This window comes from Hipposideros armiger, unplaced genomic scaffold (assembly GCF_001890085.2).
Source record: "Hipposideros armiger isolate ML-2016 unplaced genomic scaffold, ASM189008v1 scaffold_49, whole genome shotgun sequence".
NCBI lineage: Eukaryota > Metazoa > Chordata > Mammalia > Chiroptera > Hipposideridae > Hipposideros > Hipposideros armiger.
This window is the reverse complement of record NW_017731399.1, coordinates 5,193,921-5,221,501: the sequence shown is the minus strand read 5'-3', so window position 1 is coordinate 5,221,501 and position 27,581 is coordinate 5,193,921. Positions and strand designations below refer to the sequence as shown.

General features: G+C 40.9%; 1 protein-coding gene across 1 annotated transcript in view; it reads left to right on the top strand.

The window, feature by feature from the left end:
• SIPA1L1 (signal induced proliferation associated 1 like 1) overlaps positions 1-27,581 on the top strand; it is a 347,884-nt gene that overhangs the window by 241,178 nt on the left and 79,125 nt on the right. The window contains exons 9-12 of the mRNA XM_019640297.1: positions 4,334-4,437; positions 7,225-7,382; positions 17,238-17,811; positions 18,443-18,717. Coding sequence (XP_019495842.1) covers positions 4,334-4,437; positions 7,225-7,382; positions 17,238-17,811; positions 18,443-18,717 — 1,111 coding nt within the window. The remainder of the gene's footprint in view (positions 1-4,333; positions 4,438-7,224; positions 7,383-17,237; positions 17,812-18,442; positions 18,718-27,581) is intronic.

Below are 27,581 nucleotides of genomic sequence, written 5' to 3'. Positions count from 1 at the left end.
AAAATAATTTTATGGTTGGGGGTCACCACAACATGAGGAACTGTATTAAGGGGTCGCGGCATTAGGAAGGTTGAGAACCGCTGCTAGTTGTAGAGGACGTTGCTTCACTGGCCCATGTTGGTATTATCATTGCGATTATCATTGTGCTCTTCCTGGGTGAAGCAGATCGGTCGCCGGCCACTGGACGGCCACTCACGGCAGCTCTCGGCAGCTCACGCTGGCTGCTGGCCACTCATGCCGGTTGCCAGCCAGTCATGGTAGCTCACAGCAGCCCACTGTAGCCTCACTGAAGCCTACGCCGTCACCGGCAACTCACAGCAGCCCAGCTCCAGGTCGAACTGTTGTTCACCATCTTAGCTGTAGAGAGTGCAGCGTCACTGGCCCTCATGTGGGATCAGAACCAGGACCCTGCTGCTCAGAGCTGGCGTCCCAAGCCAACTCGTAACCAGCGCACCAGTCGGCCGGCCCACAAAATTCTACGTTCTAATCAACACATTTCTTGAGCATCTTTTACAGGCCAGCACTTTCATATACATCATTTCACTTAATCCTCAGAACAGTGATTGAGATTAGAGCAGCGCGGACAAATGAAATAACTTGTTTGTGGTAATTTAGCAAATGATGCTACTGGCTCTCAGATTTAGGTCTACTCTCATGTTGGGAATCCAGGTAACTGCAGGTATCTTGCAAAATGAGCGGTGGGCAGAAAGTAGCACTGGCTGATTCCTGAGCACCAGCTCCACTCCTTCCCTTGTCCTTTCCCCTCTACCTTTGGCAACTTTGAGAAGCCTGGAGTCCCAGGTGCATTCACATGCACACATACACATTCCTTGAACTGACAGTATGAATTTGTCTGTCTCTTCTTGATCCCATCGTCACTGAAGTAAAGTAACTCGTCACCTGATCTGGCTAAAGGTAAATTGAAAAAAATATTAGTACATACGGTCGTTGCCAGAGCAGGTGGAATTCTTGACTTCCCCAAATACTTCATTAGTAAGTGAAATACAAGGACAGAGGCATACCTCATCTCAGATGTGTGCTAGTGTTCCAGATGTAGGTGCTTTCCCCTGGCTGTGTCTCTGAGCATTGACTTCTGCATTGACTTTTGCCTCCAGACCCTGAGGCAAAGCTGCATAGATGGGAGATCTGGGCATCTTAAATGGATGGCCCCCCGGTAGCCGGCTGACTATTATAATATTTCAAGCTATGGATAAGAATCAGGCCCACCACCTGTCTCTGATTTCGTCTCGCATTTGAGGTGTTTTGTAGCGTGAAGATTTTAATGAACTATGCTTAAGGTTTCTTCATCCTATTGACTTTATTAGTCTACGTGCATTAAGTTAATGAGGTTGCTTTTCTCGTTGTGTTCATAAATATTTAAAACTGTGAACTTTCCAAAAAAATCAATTGCATAGGCTTATTTGCCTTCATCTAGCTTTTCTTAAACATCCATTAGTGACCAAAAAATGGTTATATAAAAGCCTGATTAGCATTTCCTGATTAAGATTCATACACGTACACCTTTATCATCCACGTTTTAGATGGCCTAAAAGCAAAAGAGGTGAGCCAAAGGAGAGGGCAAGGCTATGACATTGACCGTATCTAAAACTGCTCTACAAACTTATTAACCTTGTTTGTACCATCTACCAAAAAAATGCCGAATGTAGGATATTATCACATATCTACACCTTTTCAAAGTAGCTGAGAAGAATGTCCTTATCATTTCCTCAATTATTCAATGTCTTCTTATCATCTAGTTTGAATATTAGAAATTTTACTTTCTATGGCTTGGCATAGCGTGCTGACCTTATTAGTAGGTATATCCACTCGCCGGTTGGATGATTTGGAGGCAAAGCACGTCATTTTCAAGATGACCCAGAAGATGCCTGAATATACTTTTTTAACATTTGAAGCTCCCTACAAATGTGAAGGATCATTATCTACTTTTCATTCTTCTTCTATAAGCACGTTTTTTCCCCTTTAGAAATTACTCAATATATAGCCCCTCCAACCAGAGAAAAAAAGGATTTTTGTCATTTTCCTTAATTGTCATTTTTCTGATTTGTCATTCTGTTAAATCTCATTGTTTCAGGGTTTCAAGGTCATAAAAAATATAACAACAACATTGGATGTCTTATTCTTTAGTGAACATAGCAAACCTTCATTTTCCATTCTCTCTGGTCAAGTTTAGCATTTCTGTTAGGCACATAGTAATTTCAGGATTTCGGAATTCCTTTCTTCTCAGAAAGGAAAATTTCATTGTTTTTTCCCTAGTTCCATCTTGAAAACTTTTGAAACTGTTTCCAGACTGTTTTAAATTATAAGCAAAACTGGGGTTTCCTAAGGTCCCCAGAAAAAGGCTGGTCAAGCAGCGTCCATTATATAAAATGAGTCATGCAGAGGAGGAAGGACTAGAAGTAGAAAAACAAATGATCTTCAGGGTTGTCTTACTTCCATAAGACAGAGAAAAGTCTCTGGCAGTAATCCTTTTAGAATTAGACAGACATATGAAGCAAAATGTAACTAAATGAATACTGAATGACAATCTTTTTTTCTAGTTCATTAATTTTGCTTAAAATTGACTTGAAATACGTGTATTTTAATGTAAGAATGTGTCAAAGCTGACACATTCACTTTAAAGTTTTAAAATGTACTAATCCGTGCTAGAGGTATTTATAGCACGGGCCCTTTAGTAGATAAGTTCTCCAGACTCAGGAACTGTCTTAAATATCGGGGTGCCAAAAAAATGTATACACGTGACTTGTGTTCATCTTTTGTTATTGGTATATATTGAGTATTATAATTTTAATAGTTTTTTTCCTTTCGTAAAATGTGTATACATGGTTTTTTTGGTGCCCTCTGTCGGTCAATTACTTCTTGTAGTAACTTGTAGTTTTTTATGGTGGCAGTCATTAACATTTAGAAGATATTTTTCTTGGGGAGTTATATGTTGGTGTATATTTTTGAAAAATAGTCTTTGCTTTATTCTTCTTTGAGCTTGTTTTGTAAACCCTTTGCATTTTGGGTCAGCCTCAAAATTAAGATCCTCCAAGAAATTCAAGGCTGAGACTCAGGTCTCTAGAGCATCTTTACAAGTCTGTCTGCAAGAGCCACCCTTGTGGTCTGTTGCTGGAGCAGTGCAAAGAACAGGAGCTACTGTATGACAGTCACCCTGAGGGTGTTTATTAAAATAGATTCCTCCGCCCAGCCCCGCACCCAACAAGCAGTGTTTCTGGAGGTGGGGCATGGGAACCTGCCTTTTAAACTAGCTCCCCAGGTGACTGCATACTAAAATTTGAGAACTGCGGCCTTTTGGTATATGCCAGAGGTTTTGTCTTCCAGCATCATTGTCTAAAATGCAGTAAAGCATCTTGTTCCTCAATACTGACCCAGAATGAATGCACTTCTGTTCATTTTGCAGCCTGTAAATCCAGGTCCTTCAACTCCAAAGATACCTCCCTTCCCTTGGGCAGTTTAGTAATTCTCCTCTCTGGTTTCCAGGTCTTTGTAGGCACCTTGATTTGTTAATGATTAAGGGGCGAGAGGTTGTGTTTTCCTTAAGGAAGGAGAGAGCAGAACAGACTCAGTCTCAAAATATTGTTGGACGTTGCTATATCTTTGTTATTCAGTGTTACAGTCTTGTTAAATTTCCATCTCTCTGTTAAGAACTGAACAGTTCTCTTGCTTGAATCAGAAGTATTGGAAAAGATGTTTTTGATGCCTGTGGACAGAATTCAGGGGTCAGTGAACTTGGATGGGAAATAGTTCTGCATTTATTTTCATTGACCCCCCCACCCCCCACCCCCAGTGAAATTTAGCATTTCCTTCAGTTATGGATGTAGGCAACGAACTACAATAGTTCACAGAAGCTCTATCTGTGATTTTATTGCCAATAGAAAGTGCAGGTCTTTTCATATCATATTATTTGTTGTTGGAGAGATCTCAAAATACTGCTTATGCACATCACTACAACAAATTTACAGCAATTATTAGACAACTGCTAAACCTTGTTATATAAGATTTTTGCTGTTGTATCATATTTTTAAATTATTTTGATAACTATTTTTCAATATAATTGATTTCTACTGAAATATGTATTTCATTTTATGCCTTTACAAATATTATTTTGAGAAGGGGTCAGTTAGCTTCACTACACTACCAAAGGAATGAGGTACAAAAAATGGGGAAGAACACATATGCTAGATCTTGTGTAGATCTTTTCATCCAATACCATCTCTTTTTTTGAGATATTTCTCTTAAATGAACTATTTTTTTCCTATTCTTATAGTCATCTCATCATTATGTATATACACTTTTTTTTTTTTTACCATAGCTGACTCCACTGGAACCCATTCTCTGTACACAACATACAAAGACTATGAAATTATGTTCCATGTTTCTACCATGCTGCCATACACACCTAACAACAAACAACAGGTAAGAGATCCTTGTGTTATCTCTGTTTCTTCACCCTTGTTTCATTTTTCCCTGAAGCCCAAGTGGCAAGTTTGTAAAATCTTAAACCAGAATTTAATGTTGCACCTGTCACAGCAACAGGAAGCTTTGTACTTTGTGGAAGTAAGGAATAGCAAATGAACTGAACACAAATGAAAAGATACAAATTCTAGGTTAACAGCCAGCTGGATGGCTTTGTGCATTAATCGTTCGCTTTTCACCCACGGGGATTGAGGTTTTCATGAAATCGGAAGAGAACAAGTTGAAATCATGGTGATTAGATGACTCTGCAGGGTTTCAAAGAACGCATATGAGTGGGTGAAGTTTCATCTCAAGAGGCCAATGTATTATACAAAACAGGAAAGTACTGATGTTTCATTTCATGTCACAAAGCAGGTTTGCTGTACTCTGATGGACAAAAATCAAGTGTCAGTGGGATCCCAGAACAATGTTCTTCTTAACATATTGGTCAGGACCATAAATAACAATTACATTTATGGACATCATACACAGTTTCTTTTTAGAAGTTCTAAAAGCTCAAGGCCTATTACTAAAATGTTGTCAGTGAGAAAGTACAGTGCCAAAACTAGGAAGTGACAGATTGTTATAGAGCAACATGGAAACTGGCAGTATTGTTTTTAGAGAGTATGTGGTAGTTGTTTTTAAAAAATATTTCAAAATAAATGATACCAAACTGAAATTTAAAAAGAATCAGCGAGCTAACAGACCCTCCTGTCAATCTCTATTATAAACACGAGCAATCCAATATTACTTCTGACCTTAAAATGGATATAGATTTTGTTATTGTTAATTGTTGTACTAACAGAACACAGGCCAGCTGCAGAATGAATCACATCCTCTTTCATGGAATTTAACCAAACACAGATCTAATCTAACACTTCATAACTTTAGGTTTGATTAAATCACAAATCTTGGTAATAACATTTTGCCTCTTAGGATGACCAAAGTCACCAAAAATAGGAAGCAAGGCAGTGGATCAGCTATTACTCTGAAAGAAACTAATTTTAAGATAAATTTCCTGATCTGGAGTTTGTTGACAATTTGTTTTATGCAAATTCCAAGTTCTAGATTTCTCTGAGAGGAAAACATGCTGAGAAAAATATACTAAACCTTTTATTATGATCAGTCATCAGACAACAAATTTAAAAACATTGACAAATGATCTTTAAAGGGGAGGTGAAGGTTTATTCTACCTGATTACTCAGCAGAGAAAGGTAAAGGGGTAGTGGTAAAATATTTAGTAACAAGATTCAAGTATTATTTCTAACTAAATGAGTTGAAGTACTGAGCAGAGTAATTGGTACTGCTACCTATTTAAGCTATTTTAGTCTTCTAGCTAAAGAATTTATTTCTTCAATATAGATTACTTTATGCTTGGGGAAAAAAAAACCAATGTGTCTTTTAAAAGCTTTTTGCAGGAATTTATTTATAAATATTATTTTTCATTATATGTAATGTGCGCTGGGTAGATGGGTTTATTTCTACTTAGGTCCTTTATTTCTACTTGGGTCCTTTATTAAGACATTAATATTACATCTCAAACCATATTTTGAAGAGTGACATTGCATCAAAAAGACAATGACATTACCTATGCAAGAATTACAATATATAGACAAATTGTGTTTCTGGCATGTCTGTGACCCTGAGTAGATTAATAATCTTTAATAATGGGTGTGTTCTATACAGCAGTCACTACAGGCCAGCCTCTATTTCGGTAACATCTGATCATATATCATGTTTAGAAATGAAGTAAATGGCCTCATTAGAAGATAATTTGGGATGCTTTAAAATTCCTAAGGTTAAGAGTACAGTTCCTGGACAATTCTCAGCCTTAATCTAAAAGGCTATTGTTTCTCCAAGCTGGCAGCCAAAATGAGAGCATTGATTTTACTGGTATGTAGTTTATGTAAGTTAAAGTCACTGGAGAATTTTTTTTGAAGTTTTATAAATGAGGTCTTATGGCTAATATAGTGGCTAGTTTATATAAATGTCATGTTATTTTCCTCCTTATAAAGGCCTCCGTGTATAAATACGAGAAATACAAATTTAGCTCAATTTTTATTCACACTGTTGAATTAAACTATGTAATAAACCCCTCCTGAAAAGGCACTCACCTAGGATGACTTGGGGTGCCTGGATTTGAAAGTCACCTTTCCAAGACACTGTTTAATATGAAGCAGAAGGTGGTCTTAAGTGCTTTCATTGTAATTAAAGAAGCTATTTAAACTTGAAATTTAACCTGCTTTTAAATTAACAGCATTCTGGAATATTATTAACTTCTACATTCCCAGCTTACGACACAAAATGTATATCAGAAAACACCTTAGCCACATTTCTTTAAATGGAGCCCATTAAACCAGAACACAAATTGTATTGTAATTACTGCAGCCACTCTCAGATCTAAAAAAATCTTCCCTATGGCAGGTTCCTTTCTTACATGAAAATGGAACAAAACTGTTGTTATGGAAACTGAGTATTTAGAGATGTTGGGACTTGGCAGAATATGCCAGATATTGGATAGATCTATTTGAAGGGGCTGTATATGTTTTGCAAATTTCAGAATATTCACATCCATATCCTTCCTTGGAGGGAATAAGAAAAGCCACAATATTGACAATAACTGCATAAATGATCTACCCGAATGTGTCCTGGTTAATAATGAATGCTGTAAACAAAGTTGCATACGGGAATTGAGGAGGAAAACACAGAGCATTGTTATTTATGTTGTTTGCTTATTGTTTCTTTTAGCTCCTACGGAAGCGGCACATTGGAAATGATATCGTAACAATTGTTTTCCAAGAGCCTGGAGCACAGCCGTTCAGCCCAAAAAACATCCGATCCCACTTTCAGCACGTTTTCGTCATCGTCAGGGTTCACAACCCCTGCACAGACAGTGTCTGTTACAGGTACTGGTGCGGCCACAGTGGCTGGATGGGCATTGGCTGGGTCTCATGGAGGACCCCATCCAGCTCTGCTTTATGCAGGGGCAGTGGGAGGTCTCTTACTATTGATTTTTGTCTTTAAACTCTGCATGCGGGTGGCCAAATTCACATGATGACGTAACCTGATGGCATTGACATTCCCCAGACATGTTGGTTAGACACCTGCTGTTTCCATTTGCACCTCCTTCTTAGGTGATGTCCTTCATCCATGCCATCTGGTCACCAACTAATTACTCATACTGCTAATTATATTTTGCTTTTGTCATGGCAAGAGCAGAGAAGAATGATGATAGTAAGTAGGGAAGAGAAGTTTTTGTTTGTTTGTTTTTTTCATTAATTACTATGTATTTAAAGAGCCCAAACCATTGCTTAAGACTGATTCACTCTAATATTTTTAACTGTGATCATAGAGGCATTTCTATGCTTTATTAAGCATTTGGTGGAATTGCTACAATGTTCCTTGTTGACCTAGTCTCATGAGCCTCAGAATTCAAGCATTTATCTGCAGAGGCCTTCGGGAGAATTCTGGAAGGGTTTGGTGTGGAAAATGTTAAGATGCTGGGTTGACATGGGTGTAGTGCCAAGATGTAAAAGGATATTCTAGCATTAGTAAGAGGTTTCTCATAGCAACTTAGCCTTTCAAAATATGAAATTTTATGATAACCTTTTGATCCCTGAAATTTGGAAGATGAGGCTTTGTGAATTTTGGATATTTGTTTTTGAGTTAATGTAGCCACCTATGCAGGAAGTGGCCAACACAGACTGGCAATTGGTTTGTTGTGAGAGCCACAGCTGTCTAATTGTAGGTATAATGCGGATTAATTATAGCCATAGAGCAAGAGAGTTTAAGGAACAAAGCATGTACAAGTTATTTTGGACCGCTGCTGACTGCTGCCATTCCTACACGTTCCGTAGTAACCATACATGTTGAACTCGCATTATAAGCCCCACACTATTCTAGGCATGGTACATGGGTTACCACATTTAATTTTTAAAACCTATGAGGGAAGGACTGTTTTCATCCCGATTTTCAGATGAGGAAACTTAAACTCTCGGTGAGCGGTAACTTGCCTGAGGTCAGCTGGTACTGGGCAGCTAGTACCAGGTAGAGCTTCGGTTCAGAGGGCTCTTAATGCCTCACTCACTTGCCTGTGACATGGGGGCCTTTGCTGCCCTTGCTGCTGACATACCAGAACTTTCGGGTGTCGTGCCTGTGTGAAAACCCAAGGCTAGGGAGGTCTGTAGTTTCTTGGGCTCAACGGGTGGAAACGCAAACAGAGGAGACCTAGATCTGAAGCCTCTTATGAAGACTGTGGTCTCTGAAATCTGCTTGAGTGAGATGTGGAATGAACGAATAGGTGAAGGGCATTTGACTATGACTGGGATGGATAACTGTTTGCATTTAGAAAATACCCCAGGCCATTGAAACATGCTATGTACTGATTCCTGCAAAGGGTTTCATCCTACTTTGTAGGTGGAAAGCTAAACCCTTTTTGAATGGTTGTTAGGAAATTTAGGGAGTGGAAAGCTGTACAGTTTCTTTTAAAGAGAGCTGCTTCTTTAAAAGCCTTCGTTTAAATAGAGTGCATCCAGTATACAAGTAGCCACATATTAATTTTATATTTTCTAATAGCCATGATTTTTTTTAAGTAACAAGAAAGAGGGAGCATTAATGTTAATGATATATGGTTCTGACCCAGTAATATATTTTATTTACCTGATCATACCCAAATATTATTATTTCAACATGTAATTTTTAATTTTAAAAATCATGGAGCTATTTTACATAGTTTTGGACTATGACTTTGAAATCTGGGGTACATTTTAGACTTACAGCTCGTCTCAAATAGGATGCTCAATTTTCATTGGAAATAATCTGTATTTAGAGCTCATAAAATTTGCAACTGGAAAAGTAGATTCACCTACTCAGATGGTTCCAAACGTACTTTTAAAAAGCTTTCCAGTACTTGAATCAAGTGTCAGTTTTAAAAATTTAATATAATGTAATGCTCCTGGGTCACACTAGCCACATTTTGAGTGTTCAGTAGCCACAGGTGGCCAGTGCACGTCTACACAGAGCGATAAAAAGGGAAGGTGCCCTCACCTTCTTCAACACTTTGCTAGATGAGGAGGTGATACCTGTTTTATTCTTTTCAGGCTTGCACCCCACCCTCCACCCCCAGCCTGATAATCATGATTTTTGCTCTCTCTCTTATTTTTATTTGTTGCCTAGAGAGCCCACCTTCTTAACCCCACCATGTAATGCTGGGAGCCTTTGTAGCAGAACGCTGAACACCCCTGCTCATGACACGTGGGCTAGTCTGGACTTTCCTAGTTGCCAAGCTTATTTGAAGACCCAGCTCACTGCTTATAAATTGTGAATTTTGCCCTTCTGTAAATCCAAGGGAACATATCAGTTTGTAACATCACTGAAGGAAATCATAGGATACGAAAGCATAGTGATCTTTTCTTGTTGTAAGCTTTAGGTACATTCATTTTTTTCCCGGTCCTTCTCCGAGTAAGAGAGACATGTTTCCTGGGGAACGTGGTGATATCAGGAGAGGTTTAAAAGCCCAGAATAAATAGGACACCTCTCTTGTCATCTTTAATGCTTGGGGAAAGGGGTATGAAGGGGTGTATTTTCTCATGAAAATAAATGTGTTATGATGTAGAATTGAAGTGTATCAGTTTTAAGATAAAACATGGGTCTTCGAAGACTTTTTATACCTGTGACTTTTTCTCATAACCCAGGCACTCCCAAAACTACTAGGGACCTGAATTTATAAGGCCTCTTTCATTAAGAGTACCTTGGTGGGAAAGTTTAGAGCTGTATTGATGTATACCAGTTTTATTTAACTCAAACTGAACTTGGTCCCTAAGTGACGTAGTTAGAGTAGTTGAAATGCTTATTATCATTTAAAACCTCTTGTTCCCGAGACGGCATCCATGGTGAACACTCACATTTGGTTACTGACATCTCTTGGTGCCCGTACGGTGGAAAGGGCAACAGTTGTTTTCTCAAAGGAGCTCCTTGCTGTAATTGTGTAAAGAAGTGTGGAGTCAGTGTAGGCTGAAGTCATAACGAACGCTTAATGAGAAAATGGGATTTGGTGTGTGTTTCAAGGCACAGATGGATAACATTCAATGGGATAAAGAAATAATTAGGAGTGGCCAGTGATATAAACGTATGCTGAAGTGTAGACACAGGAAGATGGCTGGAAAGTACAGGAAAAAGGTTACGACTGCAGGAAAGCTTACTAGCTAGTAGAGGCCCTTAGAATGCCAGGCCAGCAAATAACACTGTACAATGTAGAGTTTTAGGAAAAGTTACCCAATGCCACCATGCATGGTAATTTGTATACACAAAGACTTAATTTGAAGCTTATTGTTGTTGTTCATTTATTTTTTACTAGTTCTTGACAGTCCCCAATCATATGTGGTAGGCATTATTCTAGGTCCTGGGATACAGTGGGGGAACCAAGAGAGAAAAATCCTTATAGTGGCTATGGAAATGAGGCCCTGAAACGTGTGTTTTCTCTCCCTGGGGACTGGAAAGTTCATATAGGAAACACTAATTCAAACTAATTCCAGAGGCCAGTTAACCTTGAATAGTAGACAGAGCCAAGATCTCAGAAATTAATCACTAAATCTGTATAGTAAAGCTTATGTCCATACCTGATAAGAGAGCCCTCCGGTCTTGCTTATTTTATTTGTATCATTACATTGAACTTAACTGTCTGGTCCCAGTTGATAGAGCAGATTAGAAGCAACAAATCAAAAAGATGAAGGAGCTGTTTGGAGGCAAGGATGTACTGGAAACCTCAATAAGTGATTAGAGATACGGGAGATGCAGAAGAAACTATTCATATCAAAGATATAAATGCAATAAGCACAGCAGCCTGGGGTCATTTGGTTTGGGAGCAAACAACTGAATATAATAACTTCACTCACCCCTGAGGGCCTCACTTTGCAAAAACAGTGTAAAATTTTTTTCACTGTTTTTTAACAACTAATGAATTAATGGACCTAGGCATGGATCATCAAAGGCTGCAAATATCACCACAAGAGACAAATATATGTCGCATAATGGGAGAACACAACCCCATGTATGAATTAGTCTCCCCGCCATTGAACCTGAATCTGATCAAACCTGGAGAGAGCCAATTTACAGGAAGTACAAAAGACAGAACCTGTTCGTATTCAACAAAATTCAGACTCTAGACAATTCTGTGTAACGGACAGCCTAATTTCTTCAATAAATAAATTGCAAGGGGGGACAAAATAAAAGAAAGTGAGAGAAGTGGAGGGGAATTAACAGAATAAAAAAAAAATTAGATAAAATTAATTGCCATGTGTGGGCCTTACTTGGATCCAGTTCAGACAAAAAGACTACTAAAAAAATTTCAGGACGTCTTAAGCAATTGAAAATTGGAACATTGACTCACTATTTGACGAAACTAAAAAACTGTTAATTTTAGAACTAGTATAGTAATAAGTGTTTATAATAATGACTCTGAGTCTTTGAAACAAATGTTACATTGTGATTAGTAACTATGTTTGGGGAGGTATAAATACATGTTACTCCTCTCAGAAAGATTTCCATATCCAGTGGTTAAAATGTAATAAATGTTGAAAGGAATGAGTGTGATGTAGCACAAAAAGTGCTTGGAATCAGACCAGATTGTTAAACCTCTCAGACCTGAAATTTCCCTTTCTGTGCAGTGGAAGGTGGCTTCACATCTACTTAAAATCCCATAAGTAAAGCATCTCATCAGGCAGGGAGTGTGGTGTGTGCACGTTAAATGCCCATGCCCTGGATCATTTCTTCTCTCGAATAAAAATAAACATGCAAGCTTAAACCAGGGGGAGGGGAGAATCAAAGTGGGTCAAGTGGTGGAAATTTCTTTCAAAACGTCTATTCCAAACGGTAATTAATCAGCATTCCTATTGTCTAATGTAGTCGAGCTTCCTAAGACAAAAATCTGAATAGGTCACTCTTCATGCTTATTAAGCCATTTAGGGAAAAGCTCAGATTCCCTAGCACAGCCTACAGCATGGAGTCCTTCAGGTCTGGCCTCTCCTGTCTCTCAGCCTCCACTGGCACCTCAACCAGCCCTCCCCCCACCCCTGCCTCACTCTTGAGCTGTGTGGAGCTACTTACAGCTCCCAGAACATACTGTACTCTGCCCCTCCTCTTTGCACATGCTGCACTCTGGGCAGGAATGCCTCTTCTCACACACACCCCGGCCCCTCCTTCCCCTGATGAATTCCTGCTTCTCTTCTCTCTGGGAGGGTTCCTCTGATGCCCAGGACTAGATAAAGCTCCTTTGCCTAAGTGTTTCCAGTAGCACCCCGCACCTCCCCAGGAGAGCATACAAACCACTGAATGGAGCCCCCACCAGAGTTTGAGCTAATGGAGGGCTGAGCCTGTGCCATCTCATCCTTGATGCTCAACACTAACGTGACTAGTGGATAGTCAGCGCTCAGTGAGTCTTGGTGAGTGAATGCTACGAGAAGTCAAAAGCCCCCATGGATGGAATGATGGGCACACGTTTGTTCTGCCACTGCCCTACACCCAGGTCTGCTTTCTTAGAAAGCTCACCAAGCTGGCGTCTGATCCAGACTCCAAGAAGGGGCTACTTCCCTCTACTGTTTTGATGCTAAGCCCCCTTCCTTTTAAATTTTGGGCTGGGAATTGTTGTTTATCGGTGTTTCCATGGTATTTCAGAAGTTCGGGTGTCTTCTCACTTTTTCCATTAAGACTTCTGTTCAGATGTCTCTGGAACATTCCTGTGTATCAACTTGAAATTGGCTTTGGGTATCAAGAACTGCAACTTCCTCCATCGTCTTTGATGCCAGCAAATGTTACAAGGCTCAGACCTACTAGGAGCAGCCTCATAGTGGTTTCTTCGGCCCTGTGACTCTTGTGAAGGATCCCTTTTGCAAGCACCTCAAGAGTGGGAGGTTTAAAAGCATTCCTTTAGAGAAAATAAGTGTTATCTTGTCACAGAGCATACTGTTGGCTGTCCAGAAGCTTAAATTTCAGTCCTGGCTCTCGCTAGCAAGCTCTGGGCAAATCATTTAATGTCTCTGAGTCTGTTTCCTGGAGAAGAAAGGAATTTATACCAGCTGTTCACACGGAGGTTCAGGGATATGTCAAACGACAGAGCAAGGCACAGGCCAGCTTCCTGGTCCGTCAACTGTACTCCAAGATTGGACACAGAACATACATTTCAGTGGAGTACGAAATCAAGTCGAATTTTTAAGATGAAACTCAAGATGTTTTTGGCAGAGGAACACTGAATTCTCCAAGTTTCCTTTCCTTCCACTGCTAACTTTACATCACTGTTTCAGCCACTGAGCTTCTGTCTGTTCTCTAGATACTTTTTGAGTAGAACACCCTAGTCCTCAACAATGCTGTGTCAATGAGGCTATCATTTTAAAGAGTGTGTTATTTCTCAGGAGATAACAATATTGCATGTAAGGCAAACCTAGGTGTGGCCAAGCAGAAGTCCTTTAGAATCTGCTTCTTTTTTTTTTTTTTTTAAGATTTTATTGGGGAATCGGGGGAGGGGAACGGGCAGGTAGACAAATTGCTGTTTTGTTCTTCAGTCTAGTTGTGGAGGACATCGCTTCACTGGCCCAGTTTGGTATGATCATTGTGCTCTTCCCAGGTGAGGCAGTTGCTTGCCGGTCATTGGTCGGCCGCGCACAGCGGCTCCCGGCAGCTCACACCAGCTACCAGCCGCTCACGCTGGCTGCCAGCCACTCACGTAGTGCACGGCAACCCACTGCAGCCCCGCTGCAGCCTACGCCTTCGCCGGCGACCCACAGCAACCCAGCTCCAGGTCGAACTGTTGTTCATCTTAGCTGCAGAGGACGAGCATCACTGGCCCTCAATGTGGGATCCGAACCACAGCCCTGCTGCTAAGAGCTGGTGCTCCCAAGCGAGCTCTTAACCAGCTGAGCCACTCGGCCGGCCCTCTTTTTCTTTTTCTTTTTTTTTTTTTTAATAACAAGAACCATTTATAATTAATACATTGTAAATATCTATGTATATTGTAGCATACTGAAATTTTAGAAAGGCGTCTTATGGAGGCAAAAATATTCTTTCTGCTTAGCTTACAGCAGGCCTAATTATCAAGAGCACAGAATTTGTGGCATCTAAATTAATGAGCTTTTAACCTTGTAGAAAACCTTGAAAGTTAGATTTACCCAAAACAAAACCCTTTATTTGAAAAGAGCATCCTAGGGTATCATCTTCCTCCTCTTCTTCAGTAAGGATTCTATTTCTAATGATGTAAACCTGATTTTAGTGTGTCCCATTTACCTCCCTACCATGGTGAATCAATGATAATTATATGTTAAGGATTCAGTTCTTTCCCTCGTAGTTCCTTCTGGAGGCTTCTAATTATTGGTAGGATTTCAGTATATGTTTGTCCAAAGTTCTATCAGTTAATAAATAGATCTGTAGAAAGCCAGTAAGTCTCAGGGGCCAGTGGATGGATGGTGCCCATACTCACGCCCCCTGCTAAGCATTTTCCTCTCCTTATTTAAAATAAAATCACAGCTGCTTCTTGAGAAAGAATAATGCTTTTAAGTGAAATTAGCAAGAAAAGAAATTGCCAATTTAAAAATGAAAGATGTTAAATATTTCTGGATCTTTATAGGATTCCTCTTAGAAAAGCTAGCAAATCTGTATTTTAGCATCATTTGCTTGACTTAGGAAAAAAAAATAACATGATCAAATTAAAATTATACAGCTGTCAGCATTCAAGCCAGACAGTTCACAATAGACAAGAAAAATTGCCTTTATAATACTGGTATAATTAGGCTATAATGCATATGGAGGCTTCTGTGAATTCTCTCTCCAGTTAGCATTTCAAGTGTTGCTGCCACCTTTCTTTGTCATGAAGTGAACTAGGTAATCTTTTGAAAAAAATAATTTCTGAAAAGCAACAAATAGGCCATTCCATGGCATTTTCTGACAAAATATAATTTGTATCTGAGGCTGCTGTTTATTATTTATCCTGTTTTCAAAAGAAGTTATCATTTTTTGAAAATCAAAGCTGAATATCTTAAAGTAAACCCTTCTGAAAATAAAATATTGAAACAAAGCTCTTCAATTTAATTTGAAAGATGCATGCTCTCAGATTACATCCTTTTAATTCTGGAGGTTCAGAAGAAGTAGATTTTGTATTGCTTCCCTGATACTTAGTACAATTGCATAATTGCCTTACTTTTGAATAATTCGGTAATTTGAAAAGAAGGATGTTTGATCCGTTAGAATCATTTTGAGCCCTCTCAAACGTTGCTGAGGTCCTGGAATGAGATCTTGGAACATGATATAAAACACACAACCTCTTCATTTCCGTTTAACTTCTGTTGTTGTTTTAGGAAAATTTTTTTTTCCTTTTGAGATTAAAAATAATAGGTTATTACAGACACTCAAATGGTCCTTTTCTTAGGCAAGAAAATAGCAATATATATGCAGAAGAAATGACTGGAACAGGCTTCTTAAATCAGTCTTGCTTAAAGGAATGAGAAAAGGAGAATATCCTCACAAATTGTCAGGGTCAAACACCAAAAGTAGATAATATGGACCAAAGAATAGCTCGGTTTCAAAATATGATTTTTAAGCACCCCTGCTATCACTATAAAGATCAAAATCATTTTAATACCTTACTCAAATGTCAATTTTCATTTTTTAAATTATGGTTTTGATTTGGTTGAATGATGCCTGGACACAGGCCAACAAGTAATAATATTTGTTTAATTAAAAAGAATTTTTAATTGGCCGGCCTAGTGGTTCAGTTGGTTAAGAGCACGAGCTCTGAGCAACAGGGTCGGTGGTTTGATTCCCACATGGGCCAGTGTGCTATTCCCGAGCTGAGCTGCGCCCAAGCTGAGCTGACACTCAGATGATGAGAGCACGTGCTCTTAGCAGCAAAGTTGCCAGTTCACCTCCCGCATGGGATGGTGGCTGCGCCCATCCTCAACTAGATTGAACACAGCCCCTTGAGCTGAGCAGCCTCAAGCTGACAGCGGGCAGCCACATGGCTCAGTGTGCAACAAGGTTGCTGGTTCGACTCCCCCATGGGATGGTGGACTACGCCCACCTACAACTAAGATTGCAAGCGGCAACTAGACTTGGAGCTGAGCTTGCACCCTCCGCAACTAAGATTGAAGGACAACAACTTGACTTGGAGCAGATGGGTCCTGGAAAAACACAATGTTCTCCCTTCCCCAATTCCCCAATAAAAATCTTTAAATAAATAAACAAATAATCAGATATTTAAAAAATAAAAAAGAATTTTTAATCTACCTCTCTTATGCATCTTTTGATATTTTCATTATAAACTGTCTGCTTATGGGCATCATATCTAAAACGGAGACCACATTTGTGTTCTTATAGAATCTATGCTTGTTCTGAAAGGTTATCTAATTATAGTTCCCTCACACCCCTGAAAATAATCAGTAGGTATTTAAAATGTGGTCTTTTATGAAGAATACAGTAATTTTTTTATGAAGTTATGATTGGTTTACTATCTATAAATGAAATACTGTTTTTACTTTAATCTTTTTGGGGGTTTTTGGCCGAGAAAAAATTTTATGATCTGTAAATACTAAAATGTGGTTGAATGAAAGTATGCTCATGTTAACCGGAAATGTGTACTATTTCTTGTGAGACAATGACAGTTGCTTTCCTTTTGAGGGACATCTTTATCTTAGAGAAAGTATAGTTTATTCTCATGCTTTGAGACTGACAGGTTGACACGCTTTTTTCTCTTTGATTTTTTTTTTCCTTTTTTCTCTTAGTGTGGCTGTTACCAGGTCCAGAGATGTGCCTTCCTTTGGACCTCCCATCCCCAAAGGGGTCACTTTCCCTAAGTCAAACGTGTTCAGGGACTTCCTTTTGGCCAAAGTGATTAATGCAGAGAACGCTGCTCATAAATCAGAAAAGTTTCGGGCCATGGCAACTCGGACCCGCCAGGAATACCTGAAAGATCTGGCAGAAAAGAATGTCACCAACACCCCTATTGACCCGTCGGGCAAGTTCCCATTCATCTCTCTGGCCTCTAAGAAGAAGGAAAAGTCGAAGCCTTATCCAGGAGCTGAGCTCAGCAGCATGGGGGCCATTGTGTGGGCTGTCCGCGCCAAAGACTACAACAAAGCTATGGAACTGGACTGCCTCTTCGGGGTCTCCAATGAGTTCATCATCCTCATTGAACAGGAAACGAAGAGTGTGGTTTTCAACTGTTCCTGCCGCGATGTGATAGGGTGGACTTCAACCGACACCAGCCTCAAAATCTTCTATGAGCGAGGGGAATGCATTTCGGTGGAGAGTTTTATTAACAACGAAGACATCAAAGAGATTGTCAAAAGGTTGCAGGTGAGCCTTTCCTGCCACTTAACCTACAGGCGGTTTCCCTTTCATAAAGCTTTCAGTACAGACTAGAGCCAAGTTACTGAAGCTGGTGGTCTTTTCTGAGCTCCTCTGAAAACTCCCCTTGATGATGCAAAGCAACACAGAGTTTATCTCACACTCCGTTTCCATCATTCTTCAGAAAGAAAAGTAGTAGAACAAGCGGGGAAAGACACTTACTGTGTGTATATGTTGGAAACCCATTTGCGTGTGACCCGTTGTCTTGGTGACTGATGAGGTAGCCCAGACAATCTGCTTTAGTTGTTGAAAAGGATTGTTTGATTGGCTCTCTGCTGCCTTGAATTTTTTAAGGACAAAATAAATAGCAGAAGATGGTTCCTCTTCGCTGCCAGCTTCCTGTAGGTCTCTGTTAGCGGTTTCCTTTGTAATTTCAGTGAAGCTGTTGTGTTCTTTGGCTGCAGCAAGTAGTTCCTTTTGGCCTAAGGATGGAGATTAGTGAAGGGGAAATACCAGTCTGCTCTTCAGCCGGCAGTAGGGTGTTCAGAGATGACCCTGCTTGCGCTGTGTGTCCAGGTCCATGCCTACTACTTAACACCCTGTTGCGTTACACCATGGTATCTTTTGTTTCCTTGTCTAGTTTGTGTCCAAAGGCTGTGAGTCGGTGGAAATGACCCTGCGAAGGAATGGGCTCGGACAGCTTGGCTTCCATGTCAACTATGAGGGCATCGTGGCAGACGTGGAGCCCTACGGCTACGCCTGGCAGGCAGGGCTGCGGCAGGGCAGCCGGCTGGTAGAGATCTGCAAGGTGGCGGTGGCCACCCTGAGCCATGAGCAGATGATCGACCTCCTGAGAACATCCGTCACAGTGAAAGTCGTCATTATTCCCCCCCATGATGACTGCACCCCGCGGAGGTAGGTCTGAGTTGGCAGCTGTGAGCCTGGGGGTCCAGGGCTGGGTTTGTGTGCCATGTAGAACACCTGCTGGGTAGGGGAATAGGGTGCTATGAAGAGCCCTAGATCACACATGATGCCAGAAGTTCCGTCCATGGAAAGTCTGATTCAGGACACAGCTCCCTTTCAGCATGTGGGCAACAGCAGCTGGAAAGAATGACTAACTTGGACTGTTCCCAGGATTTACATCTCTGCGTTTATAAAGTTGCCGTTACAGATAGAGAAGTCCGGTAATATCCATCTTAAACAGCTTGTACCGGTAGCTGAGAAACATTGCACGCTTACCATTAAAAGGCGCTCAGCATCACAGACTGTCAGACCTTTTTCTTATATGTTTCATGACACTCTTATTCTTCTGAATCTCTCGTTTGTACCCACTTGCTGTCCAAAATTCAAAGTGCTGTTTTGACTTCAATCTCAGCCTGGAGGGCTGAATGAGACTGACCGAGCATTTTCTTAACTGCATCAGTGTGTCAGGAATTGGCTTTGAGTTAAGCTGATCCTGCTCAGGATGCTTTGGCAGTTTGGTGCCCGGCCTTTTCCCAAAGGGAAGCCCAGGAGCTCCCTGCCTTCCCCAGCTCCTGCTAAGCCAGCAGCGCTGCTGAAAATGTAATTTCTCTGTCTCTGGGGGAAGTTTCTTGATGGAACAAATTTAATCAACTGTTTCTTTTCTTCTTTGGGCACACACATGCTATTTTTGCTAGTTTTTATCCCCAATCTTAATTTGCTTTGAACCCATTATTTTCTAAGAGTTTTTCTTAAGCTTTGGCGATTAATTCTTAGGCCTTCTAAAGCCAAGACAATATTCTTTGTCCTATTTTTTTTTTCCAAAAAAAAGATGGCCAGTCTATACCTGAGCTCTCACAGATTCATGAACATCAGATGACAGAATGTATAAACAGTTACAATGGGTCATCTGTGTCCTTTAAAAAGTAAGCAGCAATGACAAGCTAAAAGTACTTCAGTTCTGCAAACCAAATGTTACAGGCAAGACAGGATAGTATTTCATAATACTGCTTGCCTCCTAGATGGCCCAGAGATTATGCGTCTCTGTCAGAATATGGCGAAATCCCTTTGCCTAATGGCCTTAAGAAATGCTCCCTTTTGGATGACTGGATTTCTCTGGAAACCAAAATATGTATCTAGAACTTTTTGTTTCAGCTCTTTTTGGGGGCAGGAGGAATATTCTGCAGTTGCCTTACACACATACCCTGCCTTTGTTAACTCGGTCTTCTCTGGTTCCTTCAAGCTCGCCATCATTCCCGTTAAGCGTTTTTGCTGAACTGGGATTCAAGAATGACTCTTGAGGTGGATACAAAAGGCTGTTAGGTCCTTACAACATTCCCCACCTGCTCTGTGCTCCTACTCCTTTTTTTTTTATTATTTTAAAGATTGTATTGGGGAGTTGGGGGAGGGGAACAGCATTGGAGAATCGGGGAAGGGGAACAGACAGGTAGACAAATTGCTGTTTTTGTTCTTCAGTCTAGTTGTGGAGGACGTCGCTTCACTGGCCCATGTTGGTATGATCATTGCGCTCTTCCCGGGTGAGGCAATGGGTTGCCAGTCATTGGTCTGCTGCTCATGGCGGCTCATGGCAGCTCTCGCCTGCTGCCAGCCACTCACGCTGGCTGCCAGCCACTCACGGTAGCTTATGGCAGCCCACTGCAGCCTACGCCATCACTGGCGACTCACGGCAGCCCAGCTCCAGGTTGAGCTGTTGTTGTTCATCATCTTAGCTGTAGAGGGCACAGCGTCACTGGCCCTCAATGTGGGATCTGAACCGCGGCCCTGCTGCTCAGAGCTGGAGCCCCCAAGCAAGCTCTTAACCAGCTGAGCCACTTGGCGGGCCCTGTGCTCCTACTCTTGTCTGTCTGTCCTCTGCTCCTTGTTCTCTCCTACAGATTGTCTACTTTATTGCTTCTAAACAGGAAGCTATCAACTAAAGAAGATAACCAAGCTTTGTGACTTGTCAACCTTCATCACACAAAGTACAGAGTTATAGCTACTAGTCTAAGGATTAAGCTACTCAAAATGAAGCCTGTAGAGCTCGTGATGTCATCTTGTGTACTCAGGTCTTTCCCTTGTTTCCAGCCCCCCAGTTTGTATGGGGGTGGGGGGCAGCAGAGGGAAACGGGTGTGTGTGAGTGAGGAAGCAGGATGGAATGGGCGATATGACTGACATTGAATTGCGAATAGTCGTTACTAGACAGATGGGCCTGAAGGCAGGTAGGTCCACAATAGGAGGTGGTTTTATCCACCACAGTAAGATACTGAACCAAACAGGCTTTCTGTGGTGTGTTGGTAAAAACAGCTAACATTTGCTGAGTGTTTCATGCCCAGTTCCTGGAAGAAGCACCATTAATATTATTCCTATTTAAAGGAAACCCAAGACTCAGAAAGGTGAGTAACTTTCTAAGGTCATTTGGCAAAGTTAGGTCTAATTTGAGAACCCCAAGCTCTTCGCTGCTACTTTGTAAGCTTGGGGCCTAAACCTTTTCCTTATATTCCAGCATAAGCAGGGACTTGCTTTCTGTTGGGGAAAAGAACCTTGACTTGTAACGTGTGCTGATTCTTATGGTGTAAATACTCCCACCATGTCCATTTTCAAGCTGCCAACACGACACTGCTGAACACAGAGCTGGGATAGAGGCTCACAGCCCGCTCTTGCAAACTCAGATGGGCTGGCACCCACACACCCCTGAACAAATGAACCAGATTTGTCTTTTTCTCCCAGCACCACTTCTCAGACACTAGCTGCCATCCTCTCCTAGCCAGCGGAGCTGGTAGTCACAGGACCGGGGGTGTTGGTTAGGACGTAGAATGAAGGCTCAGTGTGCTGCACAGCCCCATGGGCCTCAGAGGCACACGCTGCTCCTTTCACTTACAGTTCCCATTGGAAAAGCCACTGCCAGATCTCCAGAGCAGGTGTGACACCACACCATCGAAGCCTCAAGGACTGAAAGCTCTGCTGTCCCCTTCCCTCCTTTAGAGACTTCAAAGGAACAGTTGAAGCATTAACACCTTGCTACAATTTTCAGCAAAATGAGATAATTCTACTCTGTCATTTTTTACTTCTCCTCCGCACTTCACACTCCCACTGCTGTTTTCCTAGCAATTAATTACTCTGTTCTTTGACTAGACACTCTCTCCTTCCTTGTCAGCTGTTACTGCAGCTCCAGCGCGAAGCAGAACAGGCCCACTTGAGGCACGGTGACCCCGTCCCCCACCCCCTTCTCAGGGTCGCCTGGATCCTGAAAAGCCATAGGTACCCGGCATGGTGGCTGTACATAATTCCAAACACCCATATGTGTTCACATGGGAGAGTTGTTAGGTTTGAAAAGGCAGGGGTTTCTTTGTTGTTGTTGTTGTTGTTGTTTTAATGAAAAAGGTAGTTTAACAACAACAAAGTGAGGCTTCAGTAACAAATGTGAAGCAGAGCTCCTTTCCCTGTTCTCAGGAAAGAAGAGACCCCTCTATGAATTTCTTTAAAACTCAAGTGTTTTAAAGAGAAGAAAGGACAGGGAAAGTAAAGCCAAATTTCTGAGCCCCTACTGTGTACTGGACTTTTTAAAGAAACTGTGATGGCAGCCTTACTTCCATTAAAACGATGAGGAAAATGAGGCTTAGAGAGGTTCTGTCGCTGCCCAGAGAGCAAACGCCGCCAGCTGGAATGGCAGCGTACCAGAAGCAGACCAGCAGAAACAGGCTTGGTGCTAACCTGTGGACTTCTCTGGAACACTGGAAGGCCTCTCCAGTCGCAGGAGGGGCCCCTTGTCCACTGCAGAAGCTGGAGTTCATGACCAGTGTTAATCTGTTGGTGCCTGTGACCTCTCAACTTGCAACAGCCATTGTCTTGACAAGATGAAAAATACCCAGAGAACAGATTAAGTTGTGATGTTCTGATGGTGTTTCACGGGTGTGGTGGGCCTTCATTTTGTGGAGGGCCAGTATTCTAGTTTTTAAAGAACGCAATCAAGGGCCATTCAAGAGGAAGAGGGAAAAACCAACAAGTTACATAAAAGGACCAAATTACCTTTTAAATGAGAACGGGTCACAAAGTTTTCTTTTCATTTTACAAAAACAAGTGTTTCAAAGTGCGAAAGCGAATGCTTTTGAGCTAGAAGGACTGGTAGAGATCATCTGGTTGCAATCGCTCATTTTTCAAATAAGGGTAAGTGTTTTTACAAGCCAAGGTCACATGGCTTATCAGGGACCTAGCTGTCCTCAAACATCTGATTTTTCTGATTCAAGAGTCCAGTGTTTGATATTTTGTTCAATTGATATACTGTTCAGTTGTTTTTCTATCTTGTTTCTTAGTGTCTTAAGAAAAAAAAGTAGAGTAACAAGTAAAAAGAAAGGAGAAAATTGAAAAGAATAAAAACACTAAAAAAAGAGAGTAATGGGATGGAGTGACTTTTCAGTTAATTTATGGTTTTAGCCTGTCACCATGTGTCATGTTTAGCACTGAAATTATAATTTCTGTTAACCATAGCTCTTTACAAATTGAGTTTTCCATTTTGTCATCAGCTCTGCCCTGAGTAAAATGCAATAGCCACTGTAAGGTGAAGAAGTTCGGGGACTTGGAAGAGAAGCATGCTTTAGTTAGTAGCTGAACTAAGATGAACCAAAAGTAGGTTAATTCTGTGAGTTGAAATCCTGGCTCTGCCACTTCCTGGCGGTGTGGTCGTGGACAGAGTAATCTCTCCAGGCCTCCATCTTCTCATCTGATAAATGGAGATAATGATACACACACTTCAGAGAATAGTAGTAAGATTAGTGCCCATTCCACTGTAAGCTATGAGTGTTAGAGTTACTGTTTTTACTTGGGATGATATAATAAGAATCCTTTTATAAACTTTCATGCATGTCATTAAAAGCCAGCTTTTATCTTTGTTCTTCAATGGACTGCTCACTTCTGGATTCCATGTATGATTCTTATATTTTACAGAGATAAGTAAGCCATCCACTTCGCCACAGGAGGGTCAGAAAAGGCGGGCTGGCTGCACTGTAGCTCTGTGGAACCTTTGTCTTCCATTCTCTATGAATGAGTCTTCTCTCCCTGCGTAGGTTTTCTCAGACTACGTTCTGTAATTACAGAAAATGCAGAAGGTTTCTATTGGGTTGTCAGAAAAGTCATGATGCATTTTTGCAATGAAAACCATAGAAAAAATACGTCACGACTTTTCCGACAACCCAATAGTTACATGTTAGGAGTGATGGTAATGAAGTATAGACTAGAGAAGCAGTATCTTTGGTTAATGGGGTCTTTTAACTAGAATTAAATGTTACGCAGCTTAAGAGACTATTTCAAAGAGTGTTTGAACTAGATGAAAGTTGAGCAATGGTCAATTCCCAACCTTTCGTTTTGCAAAGAAGTGAAGGCTCCCAAAGTAAAAGCAAGTTGTCTTTTTTATATACATCATTATTGTTTCTGTCATCATTATTATGATGCAACATCTCTATCCTGATACAACATGGATTTGAAGCAGCCAATGAAGGGACATGTAAAATGCATAGTATCACAAAACTAAAACTCAGTGAGGGAAACCTCAGTGTGTGCAGGGGGCGTGGGGGAGGGGAGAATGTGGCCTAGGGGGAAGTTTTTAAAACCTGAATGCCCCAAATACATGACCATAAAGTTCTGTACATGTGCAGGTTCCTAGCAGCCTACAGAAAGGGGCAGAGAGGATGTGATCCGTTGAGTTTACACGTTCGACCATTGCTGAGAAAAAGCAAAGCTAGTCCTGATTTTCAGGTGGAGAGAAGTTTTCCCAGAGGTTACTGTAAATTTTTATTAATATTCTTTTGGCAAGCTGTGCATTCCTACGTTACATTTACAGATCCAGAGCACCAGATACTGTGTAATATGTCATATTTAGTCAGCAGTGGAAGACTTCAAACCATACTACAGTAATACTTCTCTGTGAACAGCCAAAAAAATGTTGCAATGGCATAGTTTTGTCAGAAATACCAGAATCAAAGCTAGAAATTATAACAAAGCCTAAGATGGTATTTCTTCATATCAGACAAAAAGGTTTATTACATAAGTCATTAACTGCTTAGAATAATGTCAAATGTTCTGTAAAGCAGTGCTTTACAAACTGCAGGTCATAACTCTCAAGTAGATCATAAAATCAACTTAGGAGTTTGCACCCAATGTATTTTTTAATGAAATGGATTAACACAGAATAAAGCAGAATGGACGCTATCAGAGAAAAGATGTGTGTGTGTGTGTGTGTGTGTGTGTGTGTGTGTGTGTGTGTTGGTGGTTGTGCCTGTATCACGGTGTAAAATGTATTTCTTACTGGGATTGTGGTCCAAAAAATAGGAAAACCATTATTATTAAAGCATAAAACGGGTACAGCAGAACCTAGGCTTTTAGGGGCCTGGGGGGATCGTTAGGAAACTCTAAGGAAAGGTGCCCATTGGAGACTTGGGCTAAGACTGAGGAGGTCAAGGACCCCAGCAAGGTACCTGCTCCAAAAGCAGCACTTTGAAAAGCCATGGCAATCATGGAGACATGGGAGGGCACTCATTGCGGGGTACGTTTGAGGTGTAAGATGTCAGGACTTACACCCCAAGATACATAGACAATGCCATGAAAGAATGGCACCTTCGTGATGCTTATTCTCACACCAACATAAGGCCCTTCCCCAGAATGAAAACCAGGCCTGCGGCCGGATGCCCTTGGGACCTGCTCTGTCTGATACAGGAGCCACGAGTCATCTGTGGTTACAGAGCCCTTGTAATGTGGTTGGTCCCAGATGAGATGTGTTGTAAGTGTAAGAGACATATCAAGTTTAGAAGAATGTAAAATAATTCATTAATAGTTTTTTAATATGGACTTATTGATTGCATGTTGAAATGATAGCATTTGGGATATATTGGGTTAAATAAAATATATTATTAAATTAATTTTACCTGTTTTACTTTTTCAAGATGACTAACTAGACATTCTAAAATTGCATACATGCCTCGTCTTTGTGGCTCACATTTTATTTCTGTTGGACAGCATTGGTTTGGTCACTCCTTATATGAGGTTTGATCAAAAAGTATGGTGAATGTTTAAATTTAAAAATGTTTATCACAGTAAAAGACACATTGCCATTAACCTTCCTCAAAATACGCCCCCTTGCTTCGAACACACTTATCCCATCATTCTTGCCACTTTCTAAAGCAGTTCTGGAAGTCCTCTTTCATGAGTGCCTTTAGTTGCGCTGTCATGGCTAATTTGATGGTCCTGAATTGATTCAAAACATTTTCCTTTCATGGTCATTTTGACTTTGGGGAAGAGCCAGAAGTTGCATGGTGTCAGATCTGGTGAATAAGGTGGATGAAGACACACCGTAATGTTTTTATTTGACAACAATTACCATATCAGGAGCGTTGTGATCAAAAGTATGATGAAAGCTGCTGCCGAGTGCCATCCAACAGAAAGACAGGGATTTTCAATACGGGAAGCGGTGCATTGAACCTTAGTAGCAGTGTGTGACAAATTCCAACTTGTTTGGTGCAGTTGGGTGTGAGCTATGGTTGAGAGAAGATATGTTTTAAAGTGTGCCGTAAATTCTCTATCATGACAATGCTCAGTGTCACACACGCTTCTAGTATACGACAATTTCTGTAAAATAAAAACATTACGGTGTGTCCTCAGCCACCTATTCACCAGATCTGTGCACTGTGCGACTTCTGGCTCTTCGCCAAAATCAGAATGATTCAGGATGTTGAGGCAGCCATGACAGCGCAAGTAGAGACACTCAGAAAAGAGGACTTTCAGAACTGCTTCAGAAAGTGGCAAGAATGATGGGATAAGTGTGTTCAAAGCAAGGGGGACTATTTTGAGGAGGGTTAATGGCAATGTGTCTTTTACTGTAATAAATTTTTTTTATTTAAACATTCATGGTATTGTTTGATCACGCCTCGTGTTATCTCTAAAGTACCTCTCAAAGGGCTTTTTCACAATCACTCCTAACCTTTCCTTTCCAAACCTTCCTGCCTGCTTCTCAGTCTTTGAAATTCCTTTAGGAAAGTCTTTGAAATTCCTTTTTTTTTTTTTTTCTTCACTTAGTGATGAAATTCAAATGCACAATTTGAGTTAATGCTTCAGGGGGAATAGTTTTTTTTCAGTAATTTGTCTATCAATCAAGTTAATGATTGATTCCTCCATGGTGGTTTGGGTAAAGGGAATGGAAAGTGGGATCCACATTTCCTAAGGTTTGGGAATTGGCATAGTGGCACAAAAAGGGGCTAAAGTGACAGAAAACATTTGTACCTGCAGTTAATTTCACTCATGCTGCTATCTGGAGACAGTCCTGCTATGGGAGATTTCTAACTTTGGGAGGGGAAAAAAAAGCCCTATTTCAAATTATGCTTTGTTCCCTGGTAATTTGATAATTGCAGAATTTTTATAATTGGCTTTTTTTTCTTCTTCTGAGCTAACTTTGGCTCTTAGTTTCGATTTCAAAATCCCCCCCCCTTAATTTTTTGACTATCAGGATGCCAACAAATTCAAAATTGTACACCCTTTTAGATCCTCGATCACAATACATAATAAAGGGTGTGGACAGGTGACTGTGTGTTTTCTCTAAAGCCTCATCTTAGGGGCCTGCTGACCTGTCAGGCTGTCCTGGTGGCCTTTTCTCCTCAAGTCTCAATACTGACTCTGCCCTACCTTCCCACCCACCCCCACCCCATCCCCCAACCAGGGTGACCTCAGGTTTCTTTGTTTTTCAAGGACTTCATATCTCAGCCTCCACAGTTGGGATTAAGCAAAGGAAAATACTAGTGTAATACTTCCTGAGGTCCTTGTGTTTGAAAGGAAAATA